The 24,317-nt window shown below is 34.6% G+C and overlaps 1 protein-coding gene across 1 annotated transcript in view; it reads right to left on the reverse strand.

Moving 5' to 3' along the window:
• RALGAPA1 (Ral GTPase activating protein catalytic subunit alpha 1) overlaps positions 1–24,317 on the reverse strand; it is a 106,999-nt gene that overhangs the window by 69,020 nt on the left and 13,662 nt on the right. Inside the window, 12 exon segments of the mRNA XM_032445110.1 lie at positions 3,834–3,974; positions 8,155–8,316; positions 10,341–10,578; positions 11,304–11,433; positions 12,527–12,675; positions 13,750–13,887; positions 14,363–14,554; positions 16,371–16,610; positions 16,956–17,164; positions 21,937–22,075; positions 22,294–22,409; positions 23,400–23,577. Coding sequence (XP_032301001.1) covers positions 3,834–3,974; positions 8,155–8,316; positions 10,341–10,578; positions 11,304–11,433; positions 12,527–12,675; positions 13,750–13,887; positions 14,363–14,554; positions 16,371–16,610; positions 16,956–17,164; positions 21,937–22,075; positions 22,294–22,409; positions 23,400–23,577 — 2,032 coding nt within the window.

The raw sequence follows: 24,317 nt of genomic DNA on the forward strand, positions 1-24,317 counted from the left end.
AAAACAAACGCACATAATAACCAGTACAAAATGCAATATAAATGAGTTAGAGCATCAGAACATAGTTTTAAATGTTAACATGCATGAGAACAAACAGTGAGACCATGGAACATTTGGAAATACAGTTAAAGCTAGGGCTGTGCCAATAAGTTCAATAATTCAAGCATTATTATTCCATCTATCTTGAAGAAACATTAACCTGCAATATAAATGAGCTTAACAGTACTACTCTTCATAGAATTTACATCTTCAGAAAATACAAAACTCCAAGGAGAACGTGTAAGTTTTCTGGCAAATCAGAACTGTCTACTGAAGAGATAAAGTCTTACTTTTTTCATAACTTGTGTGGACATGCATAAATCACTGAAATATCAGAAAGAATAGTAATGTATAGTTATAAATATTATGGCAAACATAATATAGTGTATATCTGAAGACATAGATTTTTTTATTTTTTTTTAAGTTCTTAAATGACAAAGAAGAGCTGGAGAAGATTACTATAAATTATGGATATACATATATAATACATCTTCTTTCCCTAGAAAAACACTTTGTGGAATGTCTCATCTTGAAATTCCAAAACTAAATGCTAAATGGAATCTAACCTTTCCATCTTCTTAAAGTTTTACTCAAGGAACTCATAAGAATTGTCAGATTAAGAGTTTTGTAACAAAGATATTGAACAAATCCTGCAGCCACACAATAGTTAACAGTGGAGTTAAATCACTTTTACTTACAACAAGAACAGTTGTTATGACCATTTAAATCAGTAATTCCTTGTCTCTATTGAGGCTGCAAATACTTCAGCATTAGTACAAATCATAGTTAACTGCAAAGAAAGCAGTCAACATGGGCCACTGAGGAAATGTACAGAAATACAGTCAGCCCACTTCATGTTATCCACCTAAATAAAAAGCTTTCACATTCCTCATCGAATTTTTCTTATAAATAGGAATACTGCATACTATAAAACCTATAATAAAGGCAAGGATAAGCATCTCTTTAAAAATTTCATGGATTCATTACTTTTCACAGGATAGGAACTTGAAACATAAGGCAAAAACAGCTTAGTCAGTTTTCCATTGGCTTTGTTTTCATAGAATCACTTATTCTTCAGATTTTTTTTTTAAGACTTGTTCTGGATATGCTTTTATAAACAGGAATTGCAATAAAGAGCTTAAACGAACAACAACCCTTACTTGCCACAGTAAAAAGACTTACCTTGTTCTGTCTACAGGGTTTATCTTCAGCACTGCAGTGGTACTTAAATTTACTGCATTTACTTAAATTCAGCATATCACACAATTTAAGCCCCTTCCCTCAAATCTGATGTGTTATTGCCAAAATAAAGAAATTATGTTGAATTGACTTTAAAGTATTTCAGATAATTACTTCATGAATAGATGTCAACATCTATTTCAACAATACTGCATAGCATGATAACCTGAAGTCACCTTAATTGACCATTTTGAAGCGCTCACACTTTTCTGAGAAAGACAGAGATGAATTTTGTTATAATTTCCTTCTGAGCAAAGCACATAACCTGGAGGAATCAGATACAGTTGAACTTAACGCATGTGCTGAAATAAGACGAAAAGCCATTATTTCCACACTCAAATTTTCAAGGAAACTCTTATTTGAAAATTAAAATTTGATCTGATTCAAAGTTTACTAACTGTACAGTAGCTATTAGACAAGACACAGAAGTCTACGGTGAAAAAAAGAGTAGACATACCAGCTCATTCAGAAAATAAACATGAACCGAAAATAGCTGTATAGTGCACAATTTATTAACCCTTTCCTTTCTCTTCTGCTTTCATCAACAACAACTTACTAAACAATATTCCCATTCAGTTTATTACTAACTATACAGACTAACATCCTCAGAAATGAAGGGTGTCTCTCTTTAGCTAGAATTGATACTTCAGTCTTTCATTGATTTAGGCAGATATTAGTATGGATAATTCTTAAACAGTTTCTGCACAGCTTTAAGAAATAGGTTTTAATGAAAGCCGCATCTGAGGATCACAGGATGCCTCTAAAACTTATACAATAATATTATTGATTAAAATAATATGATAAAATGATCTCATCGTGAGCCTCAATATACATCTTTCATGTTTCATAGACTCCATTTTAAAGTACCAGTCTAAGGATTGCATACTAGGCAAGCATGCAGTGATTATGATTTTCTAGGATGCTAAAAATTACTGGATGGAGAACTCCAAAAGCACGCCAAGCAGCTCCACACATTGAAATAAATTCAGCTAGATTTATTTCAATGTTGATCCAGTATTACTTAATAGGCGCTCATGTACGCGTGAATATCACATACAAGTACACAAAGATTTTCATACAAACGTGTAGTGCTTGTGCCAATAGAAAATTCATTTTTGTAGAACAGAAGAAGAAATTAAGGAAATACATTTTTTTTTGTAGTATCAGCATTGAAAATAAAGATAATGTTTTAAAATCCAAATGAACAGCCTCCTTGGAAATCAGAGATCATGCTTGTACACTAGTTACCATCAAAATGGGACTTTAAAAATTCCTGAATAGATTTTACCAAACCCATTACAATTGTTGTTGCAGAGAGCTGTATCTTTAACAAGGCACGTACTTGGAAGAAATACTGCCCGCTCCCTAATATGCTAGAATAAGAAAGAGACTGAAATTGGCAGTTCTAGCTAATCTCAACTGATTGCAACTTTCCTCAACACCAACCCAACCTCCTATTTTTCTGCTAGAAGGCAGAAAGAAAAGACAGCTTTTCAGCATTAGGTGGAGACATATATGCTAAAATACAAGCACATTCTGGCACTACCTAATAAAGTACAATTTTCAATGTACGGTTCTTGATACTTCTTGGGTAACAAAGACAGGCGGAAAAAAACCAAATAGAACCTATCTTCCTTACCAAATTTTACTGACAGTAAGTCCTATTTGTATGTAGCTTTTCCAATGCACTTTTGTTCTTTCACTCATTGAGACAAAGGCACAATATAATTGTCAGCCTTACACTGTACTAATTTCTACCTAAGTAATAGCTGGAGTAGAAGAAAAAAAATGACAACATTATCCATAAAATTTCATACGAGCTAATCCTAACTGTCCTACCTATTTGGTGAAAGAAAATTATCCAACGAAAACCACTGTGAAAAATTCTAGCTAATCATCCTGCACAGCCAAATGTAACATTACAGAAAATGATAAATATGTAAAGACAGATAATTTGGGAAACCAAACCAAATCAAAGCACTTCAGAATCCAATACTAATATGTATACACAATATTTTTATATATTAATAAAATCAGACATTCTGTAAAGCACATTAAATGATACCATACGCTTCAGAAAGTTGCGTTCTTTTTATTTCCCACAGGAGTTAAATTATAGAGTTATCATGGTTGGCCACACAACATCCAAAACTGAAATCCAGAATTTAAGAAGAAAGATTTAAATGCCAAGTCAAACCAAAGCTTCCTCCTTTTCCTCCGTTACTAATCACAAACAAAACGTTTACATTAGCTGTACTCTCTGGTAGACAGAAGCTCTATTATTGTTTACCAAATAATTATAAAAGCAAGATATTCCTCTCGGTTTATTTTTTTATGATAGTAAACATTGGCACAGCACTAACTTCTAACAGTTCCAGAATGAATTGCAAAATAGCATGATACTTTACATAAGTCCAAATATTCATTCTTAATCTCTTCCCCTCTCCCCCCATCCCCCAAGTACTTTAAAAAAATTAATGATTTTGCAGAATTTGAAAGCAGAAGGTTTAAAAAAGTGATAAAGGGGGTGCAGAAATTAGCAGAGGTGGCACTACCTGAAAGCTCATCAGAAAGGGGAGTGAGAACAATATCAGGCAAGAAGGGTTTGGAAGTATGGATCAGAACAGGAGCACTTTTAGCACTGCGTATATAGGCCGATGGCAGAGCACATTCACCAATGGATCGGCTTCTCATGGCTTTAAAAAGGAAAAGAAAGAAGTGGGGAAGGAAAAAAGAAGAGTGACTATAATGAAAGGCTTGTGTCACAGAAAAAGCAGCAACAGAGAAAACAAAGATAAAAAGGAAGAAAATTTAAAAATTAAAACATTTCAGCACGGCAGATATTGGCAGAGCTGTAAGAAAGAAAAAAAATCAGTGGACACGTACGACATTTTGAGTTTTTAATCTTTATGTAAAGCAGAAACAATGCCTTTATTATGACTACTACAGAGATTTTGCATTCAAAAACCAAGAAACTAATTAACAGTTTTTTTTTCCCATTGCATCAAGGGTTGAAAAATCAAAGTTAAAACCACTCCACAAGCACTCAGAAATTCATATTTTCAACACAAAAACAACTAACTCTACATTTATATTTTTCTCCTTTCCTTTGGACTACTCACACACAAGTACATCTAAATTTTACCCATAACCAAAGCCTTTAACTCTCAAAAAGGTTAAAAAATGTAAAAAAAAAAAAAAGCAATTGTATGTGGAGAAACTTCAAATACAATACATCATGTTTCTGCATTAAAAATGAAGAGACTGAAATTAAACTGTTTGTCAACATAAAGTGTTACATTCTTATTTTACTAGATATCAAATAAATCTTGCTAAACTGATCCTAATTAATCTTTCTGTATCACCCCTCCTGCCAACAGTCCCTACAGAAGGAAAACATACATAAGAATTGTAGCAACAGGATCAAGGTGATACGTATAGCTTTTCCAATACATTTGAAGTGAACCTTCATTACACTTGTCTTCCTTTGTCAGAGTAAGGTATAGCAAGAACTGATAATGCATTCAATCTCAAAATACAGTGAAAGTTCTTCAGAAAGTAATATTCATAGTTTCAAGCAGTTTCCTTTTCAGGTTGTTGCAAATTTGAAAACTTTTGCTAAAATAATTATTGATAAACTTATTTTAAGGAAACTTCAAGTGCATCTTAAACATTGTCAGTGCAGTATTTAAGTAGTCTTTGAATTTTTGCATGCACAATTTCAAAACAATATGGAATATACCCTCTGAAATTTCAGTGCTTCTGATCAGTGTGGGAATCATAAGAACAGAATGGAGTACAGAAAAACTTCAGTACATCACGCTCACAAATCAGGTTAGAGAACTGTCCCTAATGCAGCAACAAGAAGGTAACTTGAGTAGGCCAAAACATACAGAGCAGAAAACACATTTGACAAATGCAGCACACCTTAAGCAGAAAATTAACATCAGTTTGAAGAAACATAAATTCAGAAAGACAAATGTTTTAAGAATGAGGCCATTCATTAAGCTCATAAGACAGAAAGCAACTTTTCTTTTTTAAAAAAGCAACTACCTGCACAGTTGTAACTTCTCTTTAAGAGATACAACATTAAAATTCAGAATACAGCGAGTTAGCTGCACTGCGTTCATCATTACGCCTTTTTAAATCAATTTACGCAAGTGAAAAAAATGTCAACCTACACAGAAAATAGACCAAACTTTTGAGATTGGATGCTGTGTTGGACGCAAATTGTTAAAAAGAAGCATCCCTTCTAATTTGATTCTACCTTTCCCACCATTTTATGTTGATTTGAGCAAGAAGGGACAGGATTTCTCATAGGCTGTTTGGAAGGTGGAAGGAGAGACTTAAAAGGAAAATAACTCTGAGATGCTAAAAAGGAAAATTGGAGCTCCCTGGGCATTGGTTTTAAATAAGATGTGTCATATCAATTCATTAGCCAAGTAGATGCAGATTTGATACTAGAATGTGTACTAGGTATTTGTTGCTTTAAGACCTTCGACTACTGTCTACAGAAAAAAGCAGAGGAATGGATTCCTAAATTGTTTCTGTCCTGATATTTTTACAGGACAAGAATCTGCTGCCTAGGCTACAAATTCCACACTTAGCCCTACAAAAGATTTTTCAACCCATATGCATATCACATTTAAAGGCCCTTTACCAAAAATTACTTTACATAAGTTCAGGCTAAAAATGTACACACCGCATATCAGAAAAGCTGTGATTTTCGTTTGAGTAAACCACATACACACAAACTTGGTGCAGCCATAGATGTGCGCTGGCATGAGGATGGCTTGAAAAACAAAGGTGTGCAGACGTACACTAAATGTGTACAACAAAAAACAGACAAAAAAGAAACCCCAGCTTTTTCTTACCATAAAATATTCAACATGCACATCTCCCCTACTCAGATATAAAGAGTATATTACTCAAAATCATAGGAAATATACTACATATGAGTTATCATGCAACACATCCAAGGTTTGTCTCAGTTCCAAGTATTGCTTGTGGCATTAAATTGAAGGAGACAAACTGACCGGCAAAATGCTATGCAGAAAATCGCACTTACTGTCGCTATCATCCAGTTTTTAAATATGCGACCCTGTTTTAACTGGTACATGCTAGGAAGCACCTTGACAGGACTCTTAGCAGACCTGAGACAGTAACAAGGACATATGCTTTTGTAGCATATGCTTTATCAACATCTTAAAACCTGCAGAGTTTGGGACTCTAGAGCTGACAACTTTGTTTGGGTTTTCATCTTTTAAAATTATTCTGCCAATACTGAGATGCTTGTTCACAAGTGGTATACTACAATATGAATAGATCTGAAATTTTACCTGGTAACAGTACAAATTTGGCTTATTAATTGCTACTTATGAGGTCAATATATAGCTTGATTAGATAAGCTCAATTTTTTTTAGGGCTAACATCACATGAATAGACATCTTTCCAATAAAAGCATAACAAAACCTTTACAAAATTGATCAAGTTGTATAACCTTCTAACAGAACATCTGAAATAACAGTATGAGAGGGAGAAGTGTTAACACAAGCTTCACCTTGTTAAGACAATTAAGACTTAGAGAGAAAAACATTGCAATCACAACCTACTTACAGAGAAGCAGAAATTACATTTAAAGTATTTGTGATCTGTAAGAAAAACTGCTGAGTCAAGCTAGAGCTGTCATCATGAGATAAAGGAAAAGCTGTGTAGCATTTGAATATGCATTTTTGGAGTACTGCTTACAACTAATCAGCTCTGCCACCCAAATAGAAAACTTTAGAAGCTACTAGTAAACAAAATGTAAAATTGGAGTAAGATAATTTTCTTAAATGTTCAAATAGAAATACTGGCAAAATAATCTGAGACAGAAAACAAAACAAAAAATAAAAAATAAAACAACCCATCTTTTCTTTGTGAAAAGATAATAATGTTAATTTCTGAAAAGCTAATATGACTGAATATATATTCAACTACTAATACACATTCCTGCTTCCTAAATTCGGTCAGACGGTACCTGCTCCCAAGAATTATCAGTGAAGAAAAAATGCATCATGAGTGAACTCACTACTATTATAGAGATAGTGAAAAAGCGTAAGATTGTCCTTAAAGTGTTACTTTAAAGGAACAAGTGAAGAGAGTTGAACCATCCTTCACATAATGGATAGCACTGAGGTCCATAAGATGAGACAAGAGAATAAAGAAATTAGAAGTCCAGTTCAATAAGACATTGCACTCAAATCATACAAATGTAAATGAGTCTCCTTTTGCACAGTCCACTTAAAGCACTGTCTAGCATCACTCATTTCTAACTAAACAGTATCTGCAAGTCACGAAACTGTAAGAGAAGTCACTTCAGAAACAGCGAACTGCACAGAGATGCACCAATCTGTCATTAATGCAAGATTCTAGGTATAGTAAAAGACAACAGATTTTATGAACTATGCAGATACATATGTATTTCTTGCACTTTTCTTTCTGCAGCTGGAAAATATGCAACCTACTTTGTACAGTATGACTTAAAGAGCCAACTATCCATAGCGTTGCTCAAACCTTTCCAGCTTTCTTTTTCCTTTTTCACACATGTACAACTGTATTATTTTTCTAATGTAGGCTAAACATGCAATCAAAACTTATTCAAAATTAAGCCATAACTCTATTACTTTCATTTACAGTAACTGCAATTGTATTAACAACAAGCTATTCAGCTGCCCTCAAAACACACAAGACTGCATAATTTACACTTAACCTTCAACCAGTTATTTAAAAAAGTATACTCCTGCGGAAAAAAGTTAACTGTGTAGCCACAAAGACAATTATTAATTCTTTTCCCTTTCTCAACTGTCACTTATATCAGCATTTACAGATACATACCAACAGTTTTCTGCCGTACTATGCTTCTTGCCTTTTCAGTTCCTGGAGATCCAGTGGTTGTAGCACTCCGTTGTCTCATTGGAGCCTGTCCAGGCTGATCACGGCTCCAGCCTCTAGAAAAGGATTTATCCACAGAAGATTTGGGGAATTCATGCCCAACCCCTGCAAAAATAGAATTGCAAATCTATATACTTCTATGCTGGTATCACCAGAGATTTGTGTTCCTTCAGAGAGATTTAAATTTGGATAGAACAAAGTATTGGAGCTAGCACAACGTTAAAAGCTAAGCAGCAAATTGCTATTTTTAAGTATGCCTAAACCCACTCAATCAGCATTAATTGAGGAGTCCTGAAAATGTTTCAGAAACACCAGTGCTATTACATTATTGTGATTTTCTTTTCTGATCAATCAAGTACAAAATCACATGAAAACTGGTTTTGAAAAGATCGTAGACAAAACGTGAAATTATAGAATTTTTTCTTTCAATGTTTGCTGTTTCTATTAGACAAAACACACAAAACCATACGTTGCATACCATTAACACTGCGGTTCTTTGTCAGATAACTTTGTGACTTGAGGAACATGAAATAAAGACAACAAACACATAAAGAAATAAAAAAAAATCCCACTGAACTGAAAAAACATTTGCAATGTATTTCCTTACCCACACTGAACTGACTCATGATCACAAATTGTGATCACAGTTAAACCATTAAAAGGCATCTCCCTGGAAATTGTGCCTTCATAGTGCACAGTCATTGCTACTAACAAATGAGTAGGGCCAAACAAACTGGGCACAATATTTAAGTGATTAATTATTTCCAGAACCCACTAAAGTTGATTCTGTGACCAACAGTTAACAATGGTAGCTTTCTGTGGAATTCTGCTACTGAAAGTTTGCATAAACTCAAGTGGCTCTGTATGGGTAATGTAGATAATTCAAAATATTTTTAAAGACTATATTCAAAATAACAATACATATTCTTATCCAACATCATACTTGTTTTTTAAAATGTCTTATGAACAAAAGAAGAAATCTATATAGTAGAGTGAAACGAAAAGGCATGGTCTGGAACAAACTCTCAAGGTCAACTGAAGAAAAAGAAAGTTTATTCAGCTGTCATGTAGCAGAAGAATAAAATGAAAGTGTGAAATGTCTGTGCCCAAGATGAGGAATTTGGAAACACATTAGATGTCTTTACTACAAACAACTTATGGTAACATTCGCTTTAAGATAGGGCATTGATTATTTCTCACTCACTAGTGAAGCAGCGAGTACCTTCCCTCAGATTTGAATAGAGAACCACATCAATTAGAATACAGAGAGATGAAAAAGTAGAATTAAAACCATACTTTTTCTCCATACTTATTACTCATCTTAAACATAATTTTGCCTCTTCCTATTAGATCTCAAAGCTCTTTTTAAAGAAGATCAGTATTATTACCCCTGTTTTACATAAGACTAAAGCAAGGCAGAAATCATTTCTCATGATGACATGCAGAAATTCAGTTTCTAATCTGGGAATAGAATCCAGGTTTTGCCAATGCCAATTCAACATTCTATGCATACGGACAGACTTTCTGTCTCAGCGGTAGCAATATCAGCAAGTAGCTACCCTCTATCCCCATGTTTTGTCCCACACCATTTTTTCTGCATCATATAGGAATCGGCTTAAAAATTGGTACCATTAATATGGTACTAGTATACTTCCACCTCAACAGTCAGCCACTTTGACAAAACTACATTCATCTCACATTTCACCTTTAATCAACATTCATAAGATTTCAGGATCAATGTTCCAATTATGCTTGCAATAGCCACTTACTACCCAGTTAATTGTCACCAGACGTGTAATCTTCACTAATTTCGAGGCATTATGATTAGGGACTCAGCTATTTAATTGTCTTGATAACTGTAGAGAAGTATAACCCATGGCAGCATAACAATTTTGGTTTAATTCTACACACCTTTAAAAACTAAATTCTGTGAGTGCCTATTTGCTGAACTGAACATTTGCGGTAGAATTTTGTAGTAGTTATAAAAAGCAGCTTTATCTTAAAGGTGGTTATTTTAGGTGACAGAGATGCATAACTGTATACTAAAAAGACAGGATTAATGCTCTGTTGATGTTACGTCTCATTAGTTCTGCACAGACTCTTATGATGAGTGTACAGTGTTGTCTTACCTTTGCCTTTGTGTTTTTTTTGCTTCTGCTCACTTAACTTATCCAATGGCAGATCACTGAGGTCCAGACTATACAGGTTTCTAGCTAACACTTTAGTTAGGGTCTCCATTGTCAGTGACCACTCAGTGGCCAGCTCTTCCCAGTATGTCAGTGATGACATGACAGACAGTAAGTCATCCCAAAGTTCTCGAGAGATGTACACATTTAGATTTGCTTTGATCCAAGCTACTATAAGAGTCTAAAAGAATAAAATGAGAAATGTTGGCTTGTCAGCAAAAGATGACAATATTCAAACATTATTGCTTAAAAAGGTACCTAACCCCCACAGAAATTTGTGTTCATTTCTTCACCACTACTCACAGACTTTTCATGAATAATCACGTATTACAGTAACACGTGCTTTTGATTTAAAATATAGGAGGAACTGGTTTAACTTCTGTAAGATCTTACTATATTTTACATGTTTTGCCAGACAATTTAACACAATTAGTTCTCATCACATTTGTAACTTTACTGTCCTTTTTTCTTTCCCCTACTAAAGAATCTGAGGACATTACAGATTTATAGAGAAGGTGTCATAGCAACATTTTGCAAATACAAAGTTTGAAATCATCTATTCTAGCTAATGGAATGGAATACAAAAATCAGTTCAATAGGCACAGATAGCACAGAAGACTGTGCTGACCTGAGCTAAAATTTTATTCTGCAACAGAATTGGGACTAAAATTGCATAAATTCCCAGTTAACTCAACTAATGAAGTGCATTTCTTTTTAATATCACTGCAGTGTGAAAATAATTATTAGAATGCCTTTAATTATAGACAGTGTAAGATGTAGTCAGATGCTTAACCCACACCATTCACATTATCTGGATGATTCAAGATAACAAATCAGTCAACAGTGGTCAATGTATCTTGGTTAAAATTAAGCTGAATTAATTAAATCAAATTTATGTTTAATTGCCTGGAAAAGAGGTCCTGCAAGTCTTCCCGCTAAAGTGGAGTTTTTTCTTCCTTGATACTGCAAGAAAGTTTGGGGTGGTATTTTCAGCACAGATTCAGTAACTCTGAGCAGCACAAGTAGCATTTGTTCCCTGCAAAGCAATATTAAACTTAGAGTCAGCAATTTGTTATATTTATGTATATACCAAGATACTTCTATAGATAAGGACTGAGCTTGATTTTCTTAAATACACTGCAAACAACCTAACTTGGTTATTGTAATAGAATTATTATTATTATTTTAAATGAATGACAGGTTTTGGCAATGTAACTTTATCATAAATAACACTTCATTCATTATTCTAAGTGACACAGAATCTCCGTCATCACAGTCCGGAGTCACTTCTTTAAAATGATGAGATACTGAGGAAGAAAATAGCAACTCGGTGGAATCTGTTTTCTGTTGCTTTTCCCTAGTTCCCCATTGGGTGTTACTTGTTTCCTCATGAGAGGAGACAAATTTTACATGACATATAAGGTACTTACCCAGGAGATACTAGTGAGAGACTGAATGCAAGTCAAGTTAAAATGGAATATATTAGCCATTTGACATCCCCTTGCTACTGCTTCCTTGTAATAGAGAATGGTGACAATATACTATCTCATTAGAGACAGTTATTTAAAAGAGAGGAAGAAATAATGTAGACTTGGTAGGAGGGTCTCTTGTTCCTGCTATGCAATTTAAACACTGGAATGGAACAACACAGTTAAATAGTGAATGGACTCTCAAATGAACTTCTAAAGCTGAAATTAATTGCAGATGAAGAGCAACCCATGTCTTGTTATAATAATTATCCAGACTTAACTGAGTATTTTTGTCTATTTTCAAATCAGACTGTGAAGCTACATACATGACTTCATTCTTAGAACACTGAAACATGAGGAAAACATCCTGTAAAAAAGGCATCACTAGCTACTTAATAGTAGTCCATGTACAACAGCTTATTTCTTTTTTTCTTTGAGGCTAAGCTGTCTCAAACTAGCTAGTGATGACCACTGGCTTTAGCAGAGGAGCTCACCAAATTCCCCTTTGGCAAGTTGTTGGTGATGTTACAGTACATGTATTTATTAATTTAGAGAAACTGATTCGGACAGTCATTACTATCCTATTGTATTTACTAGGAAGAACGCTTCGATATTTATCTTATGAAATAATAACTTAAGATAAAAACATCAGCATTTTACCAAGTCTTCTTGTCCATTGTTACTTGAACTACCATGTGACGGTAGATATTAAGAATCCGTTTACACATATCAGTGTGTTCATCCAACAGAGTTTTAATTTCATTTGCAGGTTCAAGAAAGAATATGTTTGAAGAATTTATTATAAAAACCTGCAGGTAAAAAAAAAAATAAAAAAAAATGCAATGAGCTTGAAGCACTTTGATATTTTCAACAACACTGTTAATATTAATTGAGTAAGACAAAATCCAGGATTAACAAAATCGGCTGCATATACACTGAGAAGTATAGATTTAAATACAAGCAAGTTTGATTTGATAATAAAACTACAAGACTCACTAATTTTAATGTGGTTTTTTTGTGTGTGTGTAAAACATATTTGCATATCTTTGTTCTCCTTAATATATATTGTATATAATTATTTAATACAGTGGACAAAATGAGCCAGTGAAGAAATCTACTGCTTCATTACGTATAAAAGCTCCCCTGCAGGCCAGCAACTGACTAGTATAACATATGCTAAACTACTTGAAATAGTCCCATATAAACTACAAATGCTACCACAATTAACTGCTGTCAAGATTGATTGTTCACAAATACCACTTCCTAGATATTTACATTAGGAAGCCTGCCAAAGTACATGCCGGAGATAAGGAAATTCAAGTCTGTATGCTCAGAGCCAAAAGGATATAATTCTCATAATATGCAGAAATAAATGAAAAACACAGCCAAAGCAATTCTTAACGCCACTGACTATCTTTTGCTCCTTGTGAAGTGGAATGATATTATGTTAGCATTAAGCAGCAACAAGACAAAAAAAAGCATTATAGGAAATCCTTTTTTAGGAAATCCTTCAAACTGAAGAAATCTTAATTAGGATGGCCATTTATGTTATAAGTGGAAACCACAGAGTAGTAAACGGATACCTGTTTTGATTAGAATCAATTTTCTTCAAGATAGAAGAATATTATGAAGGTTGAAGTCATACACACAATTCTGTGAGTTTGTACATGTACATACTATACATAAAATGCACACATTTTACGTGATTATAAATGCATTTCAAAAACCCTCAAAACTCTTGACTGTTTCTAAAATAATTACCAAAATTCAGAGATGCTTTGGGATGAGATTCCTTTGTAAGAATACTATATTCCATTCTTTATGTACTGATATAATGAGTTTTACTACTAGAATGAAAATTAATTATCAAGTCTATTTCCTACCTGTAATACTGACTGCATTCCAGCTCGTACATTTTGCTCTTCAGTATCAACCTCAGATAGCTTATGCAAAGTCTCTTGGTAACAGCCATTTCTTGCCCAGTTTGAGTTCCTAACATGACTGGAGTTCATAGCTTTTTCCTGAAAAAGATTTTGCCCTTGAAGTTCACACTAATCTTTTGACAGGTATTTTGTTTTACATTTAAGAAAAAGTACATAATAAGTAGTAGACAGACGTACCTTAAAGACAACATCACGTCTTAAATGTCTTGCAGGAATTATTTTCAAGTATCTGGTTAAATACATGCTATTTTCATCACTTTTTTATTTGTATATAGTTTGTATTCAGCTGAAAGCCTGCATACTTCATTACAAACCATATCTTGAAAGCAGTTTTTAAACTTTATGATTTTTTAAAATTGAACTAAGCACATTAAAAAATTACAGATAATGGAGCAAATTGGTAGCTCATACACACACTATTAAATTACCATTGCTTCATTCCATTCCATTTAACATCAAGCCAAACCACATACAACCTGTTGAGTAAGCCACTGGGCCTCAGCCTCTGCCCACTATGCAAAAGATGCAAAAATAGTAGTCAACAATATTTTACCTCTTCTCTTTCTTTTGCTTTCTCCGATGAATTGCGATCTACAACATTTTCATCACAATCTACAGTTGCACATTGTATTACTTCTTCAGGTTCTTTCATAAATAAAGGCTTGTCTTCTTGCTGAATCCATTCCTGATATACCTTTACCACTTTCCTCATGGCAGCTGCTTCACATATTGGCAACAGAAATGCCTGGGAATAGAAAAAAACCAACAAAAACCCAGTTACAATACTTGAAAAATGGCTAAAACGGTGTGGCTTCAAGCTATATGTAGAGCTGAACAATTTTAAGTGTCAAGCGTATAAAGTAAAGAAACATCAAGATAAACTTCAAACTCACTTAAGCAGTGCTTTATAATAGGCAAGCTCTAAGGGATAAAAGGAAAAAAGAAGTACAACCACTGTAGAATCTTAACTAGCAAATTTCTCACAAGCCTACGTGTTAGCTCACTTTCTTCATCTGTAATGTGAAAGTGTGCAGGACAGGTGATAAAGAAAATGCTTTATCAAGACAACTTGAAAACTTCACTGCAGAAGAGATAGACATGAGAATCTGCAAAGGTGGATCTATTCAAAGTGTGGACTGCTGAAATTAAAGCCTAAATATTCATCAAAAGCGTGCAAAACAAATGAGTAAAAGTTTCTTCTACAATAACTTCCATTCAGAGCACTTGGAAGAGTAGAATTAAATAAGTTCTAAATAGCTAATAAAAATGCAAGCAACATTTATTTCTCATAGTCATATATCTTACTTTTATCTAAAAGAGATTCAGAGTAGTAGCCTTAAAACTAATGATTCACTGAAAAGACTTCAGAATTATTGTTTTCAAAAATCATGTATTTAGAGTCAGTGTAATGGCTGATTTCTGCCCTCTCCAGGATGTTTTATGTAACTCCTGTGCCTGTAATGAGTAGTCAGAGATCAGGAACTGTTAATATCAGGCAGGTTTCAACTAACTGTTAGCACATTTATCAAAGGCCATAACGACTGAACAGAACTTATAAAAGTAACAGATAAACTACACTAGCACACAGTTTTATGGAGTCTGCAGTGTGAATGTTGAAAACTCATTGACTATGCCTTCAAAGTGTACCCACTTGACACAAACAAGATGTTCTCCCTCCAGAAATGGAAGTGTAAAACAAACATCACACTAAAAATAATTGTGGGGGGGAAAAAAAACCTCAATCCCTGAGTAGCTTTTACCATATGGTAACTACTACTTCCTTCATTAATGTGTCCAGTTTCTTCAAAAATTCATCTCATTAAGAATATCAATTTCATCCAGAAATACTGGGATGTTTTTAATATTTAGTTTCCTGTTCTTTAAAGAAATCTACTTGCATTTCAACTGAAAGTTAGAATTTTTCTTAAATATTATTAGAAAAGCAGTTTCACCCTCACAGGGTATAAAGAAAGCCTATCTTCCATTAATCGTCTTGGTTTGAACTCAAAGCTAAGTACCTTCGTATTACAAAGGAAGACTTGACATTCTGGCATATACTCTTAATTTAAATTTGTTTAGTAAAGTTTCCAGCTATAAAAAACTATTTTGAGTATGTTCAGCTTATGTGTCTGGTTGCAGAATCTGTTACCTTCTGTAGCCATCTGTCTCACTTTTCTGGAGAATACTGTCAAGGTAAGGTCATTTGACTGCTGCTAAAACAGATCTTGAACAGCTGCAGACTCCTAAAGCAGACTTATATTTATATAAGTTTGGTTGTGAGTTATAACAACTACAGGACTGAAGAGATAGAACATTCCTGTCAAACTGTAACGTCCAAGCTAAATTCTCTCAAGCTGGTAATCAAAGAAATAGAATTAGAAAAAGCAAGGTCTGAAGACTTTCTACATAAGAAGAAAAGTGAAGTATCTTCTAATTCTTAGATATCAATGGCAAAATAATAAAAAATGTTCTAGTCGGCAAATACACTTGAAAAACATATGACATAACTATCACTTATAGTGCAATTTTATTTTTATTGTATTCTAAGGAAGGTTTTTTACCTGTCGAAAAATTTCAGTTAGAAAATTAACATTACTTCTTTTAGAAGAAAAGACTTTGCGGACAATTTCAATATCAGTTAAATGCTCTTCATCAATACTGCAGAGGCTAGAAGAGCTTGGTTCTCTCTCTGTTAAAGTACTTGTATTAGAGTGTGATTGTTCTGGCTCTGCATTTCTATCCTGCTTGTCAGCACTGTCATTTTTGCTGTCTTCTCTTGAAGCCATGCTAGCAGCTGCTCTCTGAAAGAAAAAATGAGTATTTCACAGTACATTTTAGTAATGTAATTTGAATGGCACAATTTAAATCACACAGAAATACACTTTAAAACAGCACAGAGAATTCACGAAGAAGAACAAATATAAAATTCACTGCATTTCAAAGCTTTTACCTCTACTTGATTAAAATGTGAAAAGAAAAAAGAGCTACTGTGACTCCTTCTAACCTGAATTTGTAAGCAGATATGTTTTTTTTAGAAATTCCCTTTTTCAATTCTTCATTAATTATAATGACCAAAAGATTGCACACTGCTGGCAATACTAGTAAGTGAAAAACATAAAAACAGGAAAATGCATATTTGCCTTCACCTGAATATTCTTTGGCACATTTTCACCTTCCATCCCAGGAATATGAGGTCCTGTATGAGGTTTTGGCTCAAGCCAGAAAGACACCAACCACCGAATGACAATAACACGAGCCTTAATAAAAGGTTCCTTCGTGCAATATATTGCCTCATTGGTTTCAGCATCTTTCTTAACCATTACATAGTGTGGCTTTGGTCTCATCTGTGGTATATCTGTAAAGAAAAACAACATTTTAAAATATATGCAAAGAGAAAGCTCTGTTTAACTGAATCCATTCTACAATTCTGTATGTAAGAAATCTTACAACTATGATGAATACACGTGAATGTTCAGAGATGCTGTTTCTTCATATTCACTGCTGAAGAAGACATTGCCAGTCATGCTGAAATAGCCGCGATATAGATAATCCCAAAACTAGACCCTAAGGATTCAAAAGGCGATAATTTTCTCCTGGAGTGAAAACATATCTATAATTGAACAGACAGCAACAAGTTTTTTGCTATTCTAAAACCTTTAACTTTCATCTAGAAGTCATGTGTTGTATGGTCTTAAAGCCTTGCTTAAATTTTAAAAACATTTGCATCCTTTTCATGTTTTCAGCCTTATTTTTAATTTATATGCTATGTTTAACACATAAAGAGAAGCCTCAGTAAACTCACCCAAGAGCATAACTACTTCACACTTGAACTGAAAAGTACAAATGAGTTCTCTAAGTAGGAAAATAACCATTAACTAGACTAGAATACATCCTACACAAGAAAATGTTGTTCACATGTAATGAGGAATTGTTTTGTTTTTTTTTTTTGTAAATTCCTAAGAAGCGCTTGCAGCTAAGTTATTAAGCAACAACTTATCTGTGATTCATACCAAATCTATGAACATTTAAGAGACTTGTTTAGTTTAATTTAATTCCCTACTACCAAATGTACCAGGTGAATCTGTGATACTGTGAACACATGCAGTTCAGAAGCAATGCATCATCACATCTTCTAATGGAAACCCAGAAATATTTGTTTGTCTGCAGAAAACCACAGCTAAGCTATACAGATAGCAACAAAGGTCAACAGTTATTTACTGATGCTGATTCTAAAATCTAATCATAGCTACTATGGGAGAGCCTTAATTCCATTTAATACCACAATTCTATTGTACGATTTTGCCAGACTTTGCTGCCAGAGCAAGGGCACATGCACCTTCATCTGACTTAGTTGAAAGCTGATTCTAGAGGTACTAGCTTTCCCAGTAGCTTGTAAAGAATGTAATGATGCCCCATAGAATTACAATACTGCTCTGAAGGAAACTCTGTCTAATTCACGGTTTATAACCTAAAATTCCCATGTTCTGCGCCGTGACTTAGAATATTTTACACCTCCTGGTTCTCAACTCTCGCAGCAACAAAGATGCTCACAGTGCCACTAAAAATCATGAATGTAATAGGAAAGAAAAAAAAGAAAGGGAGTAACATTTCTTACTAACTCAACTTAGATGGTAACCACAACTACAGTAAAAATGTTACAAAAATCTAAAAATGTGCTGGGGGTGGAAGGGAGAACTGTTTGTTTTTAAATGATGCATAAAATACAGCACAAGCACATGCATCAACAGCCCAATTAAATTCCAGACATATCTATAGCTAGCTCAGCACTGAAAAATGTGATGTCTACATCTCACAACCTAATATAGGCTACAGAACAGGGCTATATAAAAATCAACAGTCAGAAGCTACTACAAAACTTCTGAATGTGAATGGTATTCCTGTGGGAATGGCGTGCCAACTTAATTTCACCTTTGCAGTGTGGAAAGGCAAGTAGGAGATCTGCTCTGATATAGTCAATGAAAATGCAGCTAAGGACTGAGGACAACAGGTGCCATCAAAGCACATCTTACTGCTGGTATTTCAGTATAACAGTTTTATCTGGGGATACAATGCAATCCCACATCCTGCCCAAAAGAGAAAGAAACAGAAAATGATGATCCTGTTCAGACATGAAGAGAGATGCATGGGACACTTAAGTTCCATAGTTTTACAACCTTTAGTAGGCCAAAAGTCAGTTCAAAAATGCAAGTGCTAAGATTCAAAGAAAATGTAAAGTAAAAGTTGTTCACCATCTGTATCTTCCTAATGTTAGGCCAGGATATTTTGGGGGATACAGTATTACTTCTTTTGGACTACTGATAGCGTCATTAAACCAGAAATAATAAATCTAGACAGCAGCAATGTAATAACTGCCTAGATAATAGCTGATTATCTTACAATAGACATAGAAACTTAGAGATGTTTGAAGTTTACAGGGACCCATCAAGTTGATGCATCTCAATTTCCTTCCAAGAGACGCATGCAAAAGCAGTGATAATCTCAACACAGCACTACTTATGTGAGGAATGAACACAAAAGATACCATAAAATTACATCCAATACTCTTAATGAAAGCATTGCTTTCAGAGGAAACTGCATGATTTGTACACCACACACATAAGAATAAATTACAAATGCACAGAATGCTTTTAAACAGCTTTGAAAGTTTTTATTTACTACAAATACAGAAAAGTGTATCATTCTCATTTTACAGAAAGCAGCAACTTAAGAATACCTAAAAAAAATAAACATCTTCAACTGCAGCACATGTTAATGCACAGCCTATGAAAAAAATGTGCCTGGTATGTGCCTGGTAGTGCAATACTTAACAGCACAGAAAAAAAAGTAAAATAAAATAAAAAAAAAAAAAAAATCACTCTTCTGACATCTACTACATTCATTAGAAGGTGAAGGCTACAATCCCAGCTACGCAGTAACAGCACCTGGATAGTTGTTTCACTTTTTTTTGAAAACACCAGTACACACACAGTAAACACATCTTTGCAGTACACTGTCTCCTGTAACTTCACAGTATCTTCCCAAAACAGCCTCTCTATGTATTCCTCTCAACTATATTATGTACTGCAGCTGTTTCTCAAGCACATCCTCTGTCAATTAGTTCTTGCATTTTCACACTTCTGCAAGTCTTCAATGTATTTGCGAGGGCTCCATGTAAGGGCACAGACCTAAAATCAAAGCAAATCAGAAGCTTATTACACTGACTAAAACAATACAAGAAAATATTCCCTTCCCCAACTTTCCATTTTTCCTTTGTTTTGTTTAGTTTTTCCCTCCACTCTGGGCATGTAGTGTGAGCTTATGCCAAGAGGACAAGTTTAATATGGGGCAGAAAATGAAAAGACTCCAAGAATTTGCAGGATGCATATTAGCTTCTTGTAGCTGAATATGCATTTCTGTAACTGATATGTATCTGAAAATCTTGCTTAAGGAAATCATTATTCAATATATCACCTCCAATAAAGCCCAAGAAGTAATGATTGCTTAGTAAAACTACTGGTTTCATTTGTAACCTCATGATTTTTCCTACATTAAATATAAAGCTAGCAGCATAAAAGCACACGTTTTTATCAGCATGCTCAGTGTCCAAGCTTTTGCTGTTTTCTGATTGTTTTCGATTAGGGTAGGGGGAGGAATGCCAGAGAAGAATTTCAGAAAGGAAAATTTCTATTCCACTTACCAGTGTTTCTGTTGCCTCTCTTACTGTACTCTTCCTCAGTCTGCTTCTGACTTTGCACAGCTTAAGGCATTGACGGTTTTGGAGATCTGTGTTAATTTTTTTTTTCTTTTCCATTGTCCCAAGGCCTTGCAGGTTTCTTGTTTATAGCTCACAGGAAAAGAAAGGACTACAGTAGGACTTCTGTGGAAGAATCAGTCAAGACCTCCATAGAAAGAAATATAGCTTCCACATTTCTTCTTCCAAGATATCAAAGCAGCAGCAGCACTTGCCGTGATTTCATTAGTGAGGCCATTCAGTATCTTCAGACAACTCTTGTTCCACAATTGCTTATGACAGGATTTACAATGTTCCTTTTCCCCCTATGTGAGAAGGTCCACCATTTGTGGAAACACCCATCTCAGGTTTTAAAAGAAAATCATACAACTTGCTGACAGACTCAGGTGCGAGTGACTTTCTTACACGTCTAACTTCTGTGATGCTAACAGGCTGTCTAAAGGTTATGCAACAGTGACTAGTTTTAAACATGGGAGGCTGCTAATGTAGTATGTGTACCTCCACAGAAAGCCATAATCCACATACAGAATGGTAATAGAAAGACCTTTTCAGCATACTTCCCCACAGCTTGATTTTAGAATATGGAATGGTGGCTAGAGAGGTTACTACTAATCCTCATGAGATACTGCATCAACAGCCAAGAGAAGTGGCGCTGTGCACATATTATTCAGGCAATGAAACAGTATCTAAAAGCCAAAGCAGATTACATTGCTTTGTTTGCTTACTGTTTGTGTGTAGGTGGATATAAACCTGAGATAGCAAAGTAAGGATATGCAAACAACATTCTAGTTAAGAATGAGTTAAAATCTATACAAAATACTAGTTGGGTTTGCTAAGTAAAAACCTAGAATTTCAGTTTTTATATGGGAGATTAATTTGGACCTTGCTAAAACTTAAGACTGTTAAAAATCTACCTTCTTCCTCCTAACGCAAGCTCATGACAAGAGTACAGCTAATACAGAAATAACTAACTTTGCCCTGACTGAACTCTTGAACAAGCATGGTATGATCCAGATGTGTTTCTTTATCCGCACTGTATGGATAAAGTCAGCAACCCCAAAGAGCAGAACTTCTCTTGTCTTAACATAATTAGTTTCTCTTCTGAACGTAACAACCGAGGTCACATTAAAAAATTGTTTTGCAACACCTGAGTTGCGTTAATACATCAAGACTGGCAGAAATTAATGAAGGGATCAAATGCTTCACACACAGATGATTGAAAACCATGAATCAGAAGCCACAATGTGCCCTTTCATAAGAAATATTGAGCATGAAGAACATTCTCTGAAGCATAACTCAAGCAAGAAACTGCTTTGCCATGCTCTTTATTAGAGGAAATGTAATGATTAAGTGCTTCATCAGTTGCATAGACTCACCAAGTATAGGGTTATATAAGCTGGTCTCCTTACAGATGTTTGGGAAAATAGAAGGTAAATAGTATTTCTTAAAATTTGAGAATAAAAATGAAAATCCCTTTTCCTGGTTTTCTTTGTTCTTCCATTCTAAACTCTTAACCTTAAAAACAAAAGAAAATAATTTAAATTAAGTAAACATCTAAAGGAAAAAGACAGCTGAAGAAATTGTCCCTTTATACATTATTTCCATGAAACAATATCATTTTTATATACATTTGCAGTATACAGAATGCTAACAGTGCCTTTTTTTTTTCTTTCTGTTGGACAAACAGATGTTAATTGTTTCATGTTTATTTGCCTGAAAGCTACAGAACGTACCTGAATTACCATGTATTTCAAAAGCGCTTCCAAGAAATAGCTTGTTAAGTCTTCTTGTCCTTTATCTCCTGATTGAGGAGGAACAAGTGGAGTGATTTCCTCTATAGTCACTTGAGCTATCAAAGAATATTAATAAGAACTTAAAAATCGGATCTACATTTATATGACTTCAATATAAATATCTACCAAGAATCCAGAAGAGAATTAAATTCTCCTTACATACCACAGAATTTACCTGCTAAGACCCAATTTCTCCGAAAGGCATAATCAATATTTTGAAACTTATGCTAATAATGAAGAGCATAGTGTTTGTATTTCACAAATGTCAACACTTTTTTTTACACCTACATTTTCTTCATTTAGCCATTCATCAGTTACATCAAATAAAGTTTTAGTTTTATACTTCCTTTGCCTCTAAGTGAAGCTAGATAGGTGTTATCTTTCTCTTGGTCCTGCAGTAAGATGTCTGCATTTCAGTCTTCCTACTCTGCAGTTCTATGCTGCCTACACAGCTGGATTTCTTCCTTCTTTCTTATGTCTGCATACATGAGACAACTCCAAAACAGGGCTTAAAGTAACTTACATCTCCAGAGCTAACCTGTCAGGAAATTCAGCAGCTTAAGTCAGCTTTCTTTCTGAAAATTTAACTACCAACCAAGAGACTCTGTTTGCTCCTATAAGTAATGCTTGTGTCAGCTATAAAGCATTAGGTAGAAGTGGGAAGAAAAGCAAAAGCACTTTCTACTCAGAGGAATAAAGTACTTAGCTTCTTATTCACATTCATCTTAATACACAGTCAAACTGTGCAAGCAAAATGCACAGTTTGCACACAAGACTACTCAATTTCAATTCATGGATAAATCTGAATTCCTACAAAAGGTATATGCACTGAATTACAAAGTAAGAATTTTCCCCAAAGCTACAATTAACTGATACTTTCTGCTAAAGTGAACAGCTGAAAATAAACTTGCCATGAAAACAATCATAAGAGAAACTTATCTCTATATTCTATCAATTAGGGAAAATAACAATCCTGGCTTTAAAAATTTCTTATCATATCAATTATTTGGGGAAAAAAATATGAGTAACTTTACCAAATTACTTACTTTCTTGAACATTAAGAGGAGGGTTAATGAGATTATCTAGTGTTCTGGGACCATATTCAGATTGTGGTGATGAAAATCCAGGAATTAAGCAAGAAAACATCCATAGTTGTTCTTTACTACAGTTATTCTGAAGTGCCTGCAGCCACAGCAGAAAGAGACGCACACCCTCTCGACGTATCTGAAATGAGAAAATGGAACAAGGGAACAAGTTAACTTGGACCAAAACAATTCTGTGCACCCTGGAGGGAGGAGGAAAAAGAGAAGGGTGGAAAAGATGAGAACAGACAGCATAACCACCACTAGAGACAAGCTAGCAATCTGCAGGTCCTGCTGAAATGCAAGCCCCACTAAATGTCTTTCACAGTGCTTTCCCAGAAAGAAGAGGAAGAAAACCAATGTACACCTACTCACTTACTTAATAGTGTGAGATGCCATCTAAATTTTTAAGAAAATAAGTAATATCATAAGGTCTCAAAATAGATTTGTGAATTGTAATAGCAGAGTGACAGTTTTGCTGTAGCAGGACTCACAGAATCACATGATTGTGGGAATTGGAAGGGACCTCAGGAGATCATCTTGCTCAACCCCTTGCCAAAGCAAGTTTCCTTAAGTATGTTGCACAGAAAAGTGTTCAAACGGGTTTTGAATATCTCCAGAGAAGCATACTCCACAGCATTTCTATGCAACTTGTTCCACTGCTGCTGGCCTCAAAGTAAGAACTTTTTTCTCATGTTGACATGGAACTTCCTGCATTCCAGTTTTTGCCTGTTGGTCCTCATCCAGTCACTGGGCAGCACTGAAAAGAGCCTGGCCTATGCCCTTGACACCCACCCTTTAGATATTTATACTCCTACCCTTTTTCATTCCATCTTCAAGTAATGGGATAGAGATCCAGAACAGCTCTCACACTGGAGGACT

The sequence above is a fragment of the Coturnix japonica genome, chromosome 5 (assembly GCF_001577835.2).
Source record: "Coturnix japonica isolate 7356 chromosome 5, Coturnix japonica 2.1, whole genome shotgun sequence".
NCBI classification, from domain to species: Eukaryota; Metazoa; Chordata; class Aves; order Galliformes; family Phasianidae; genus Coturnix; species Coturnix japonica.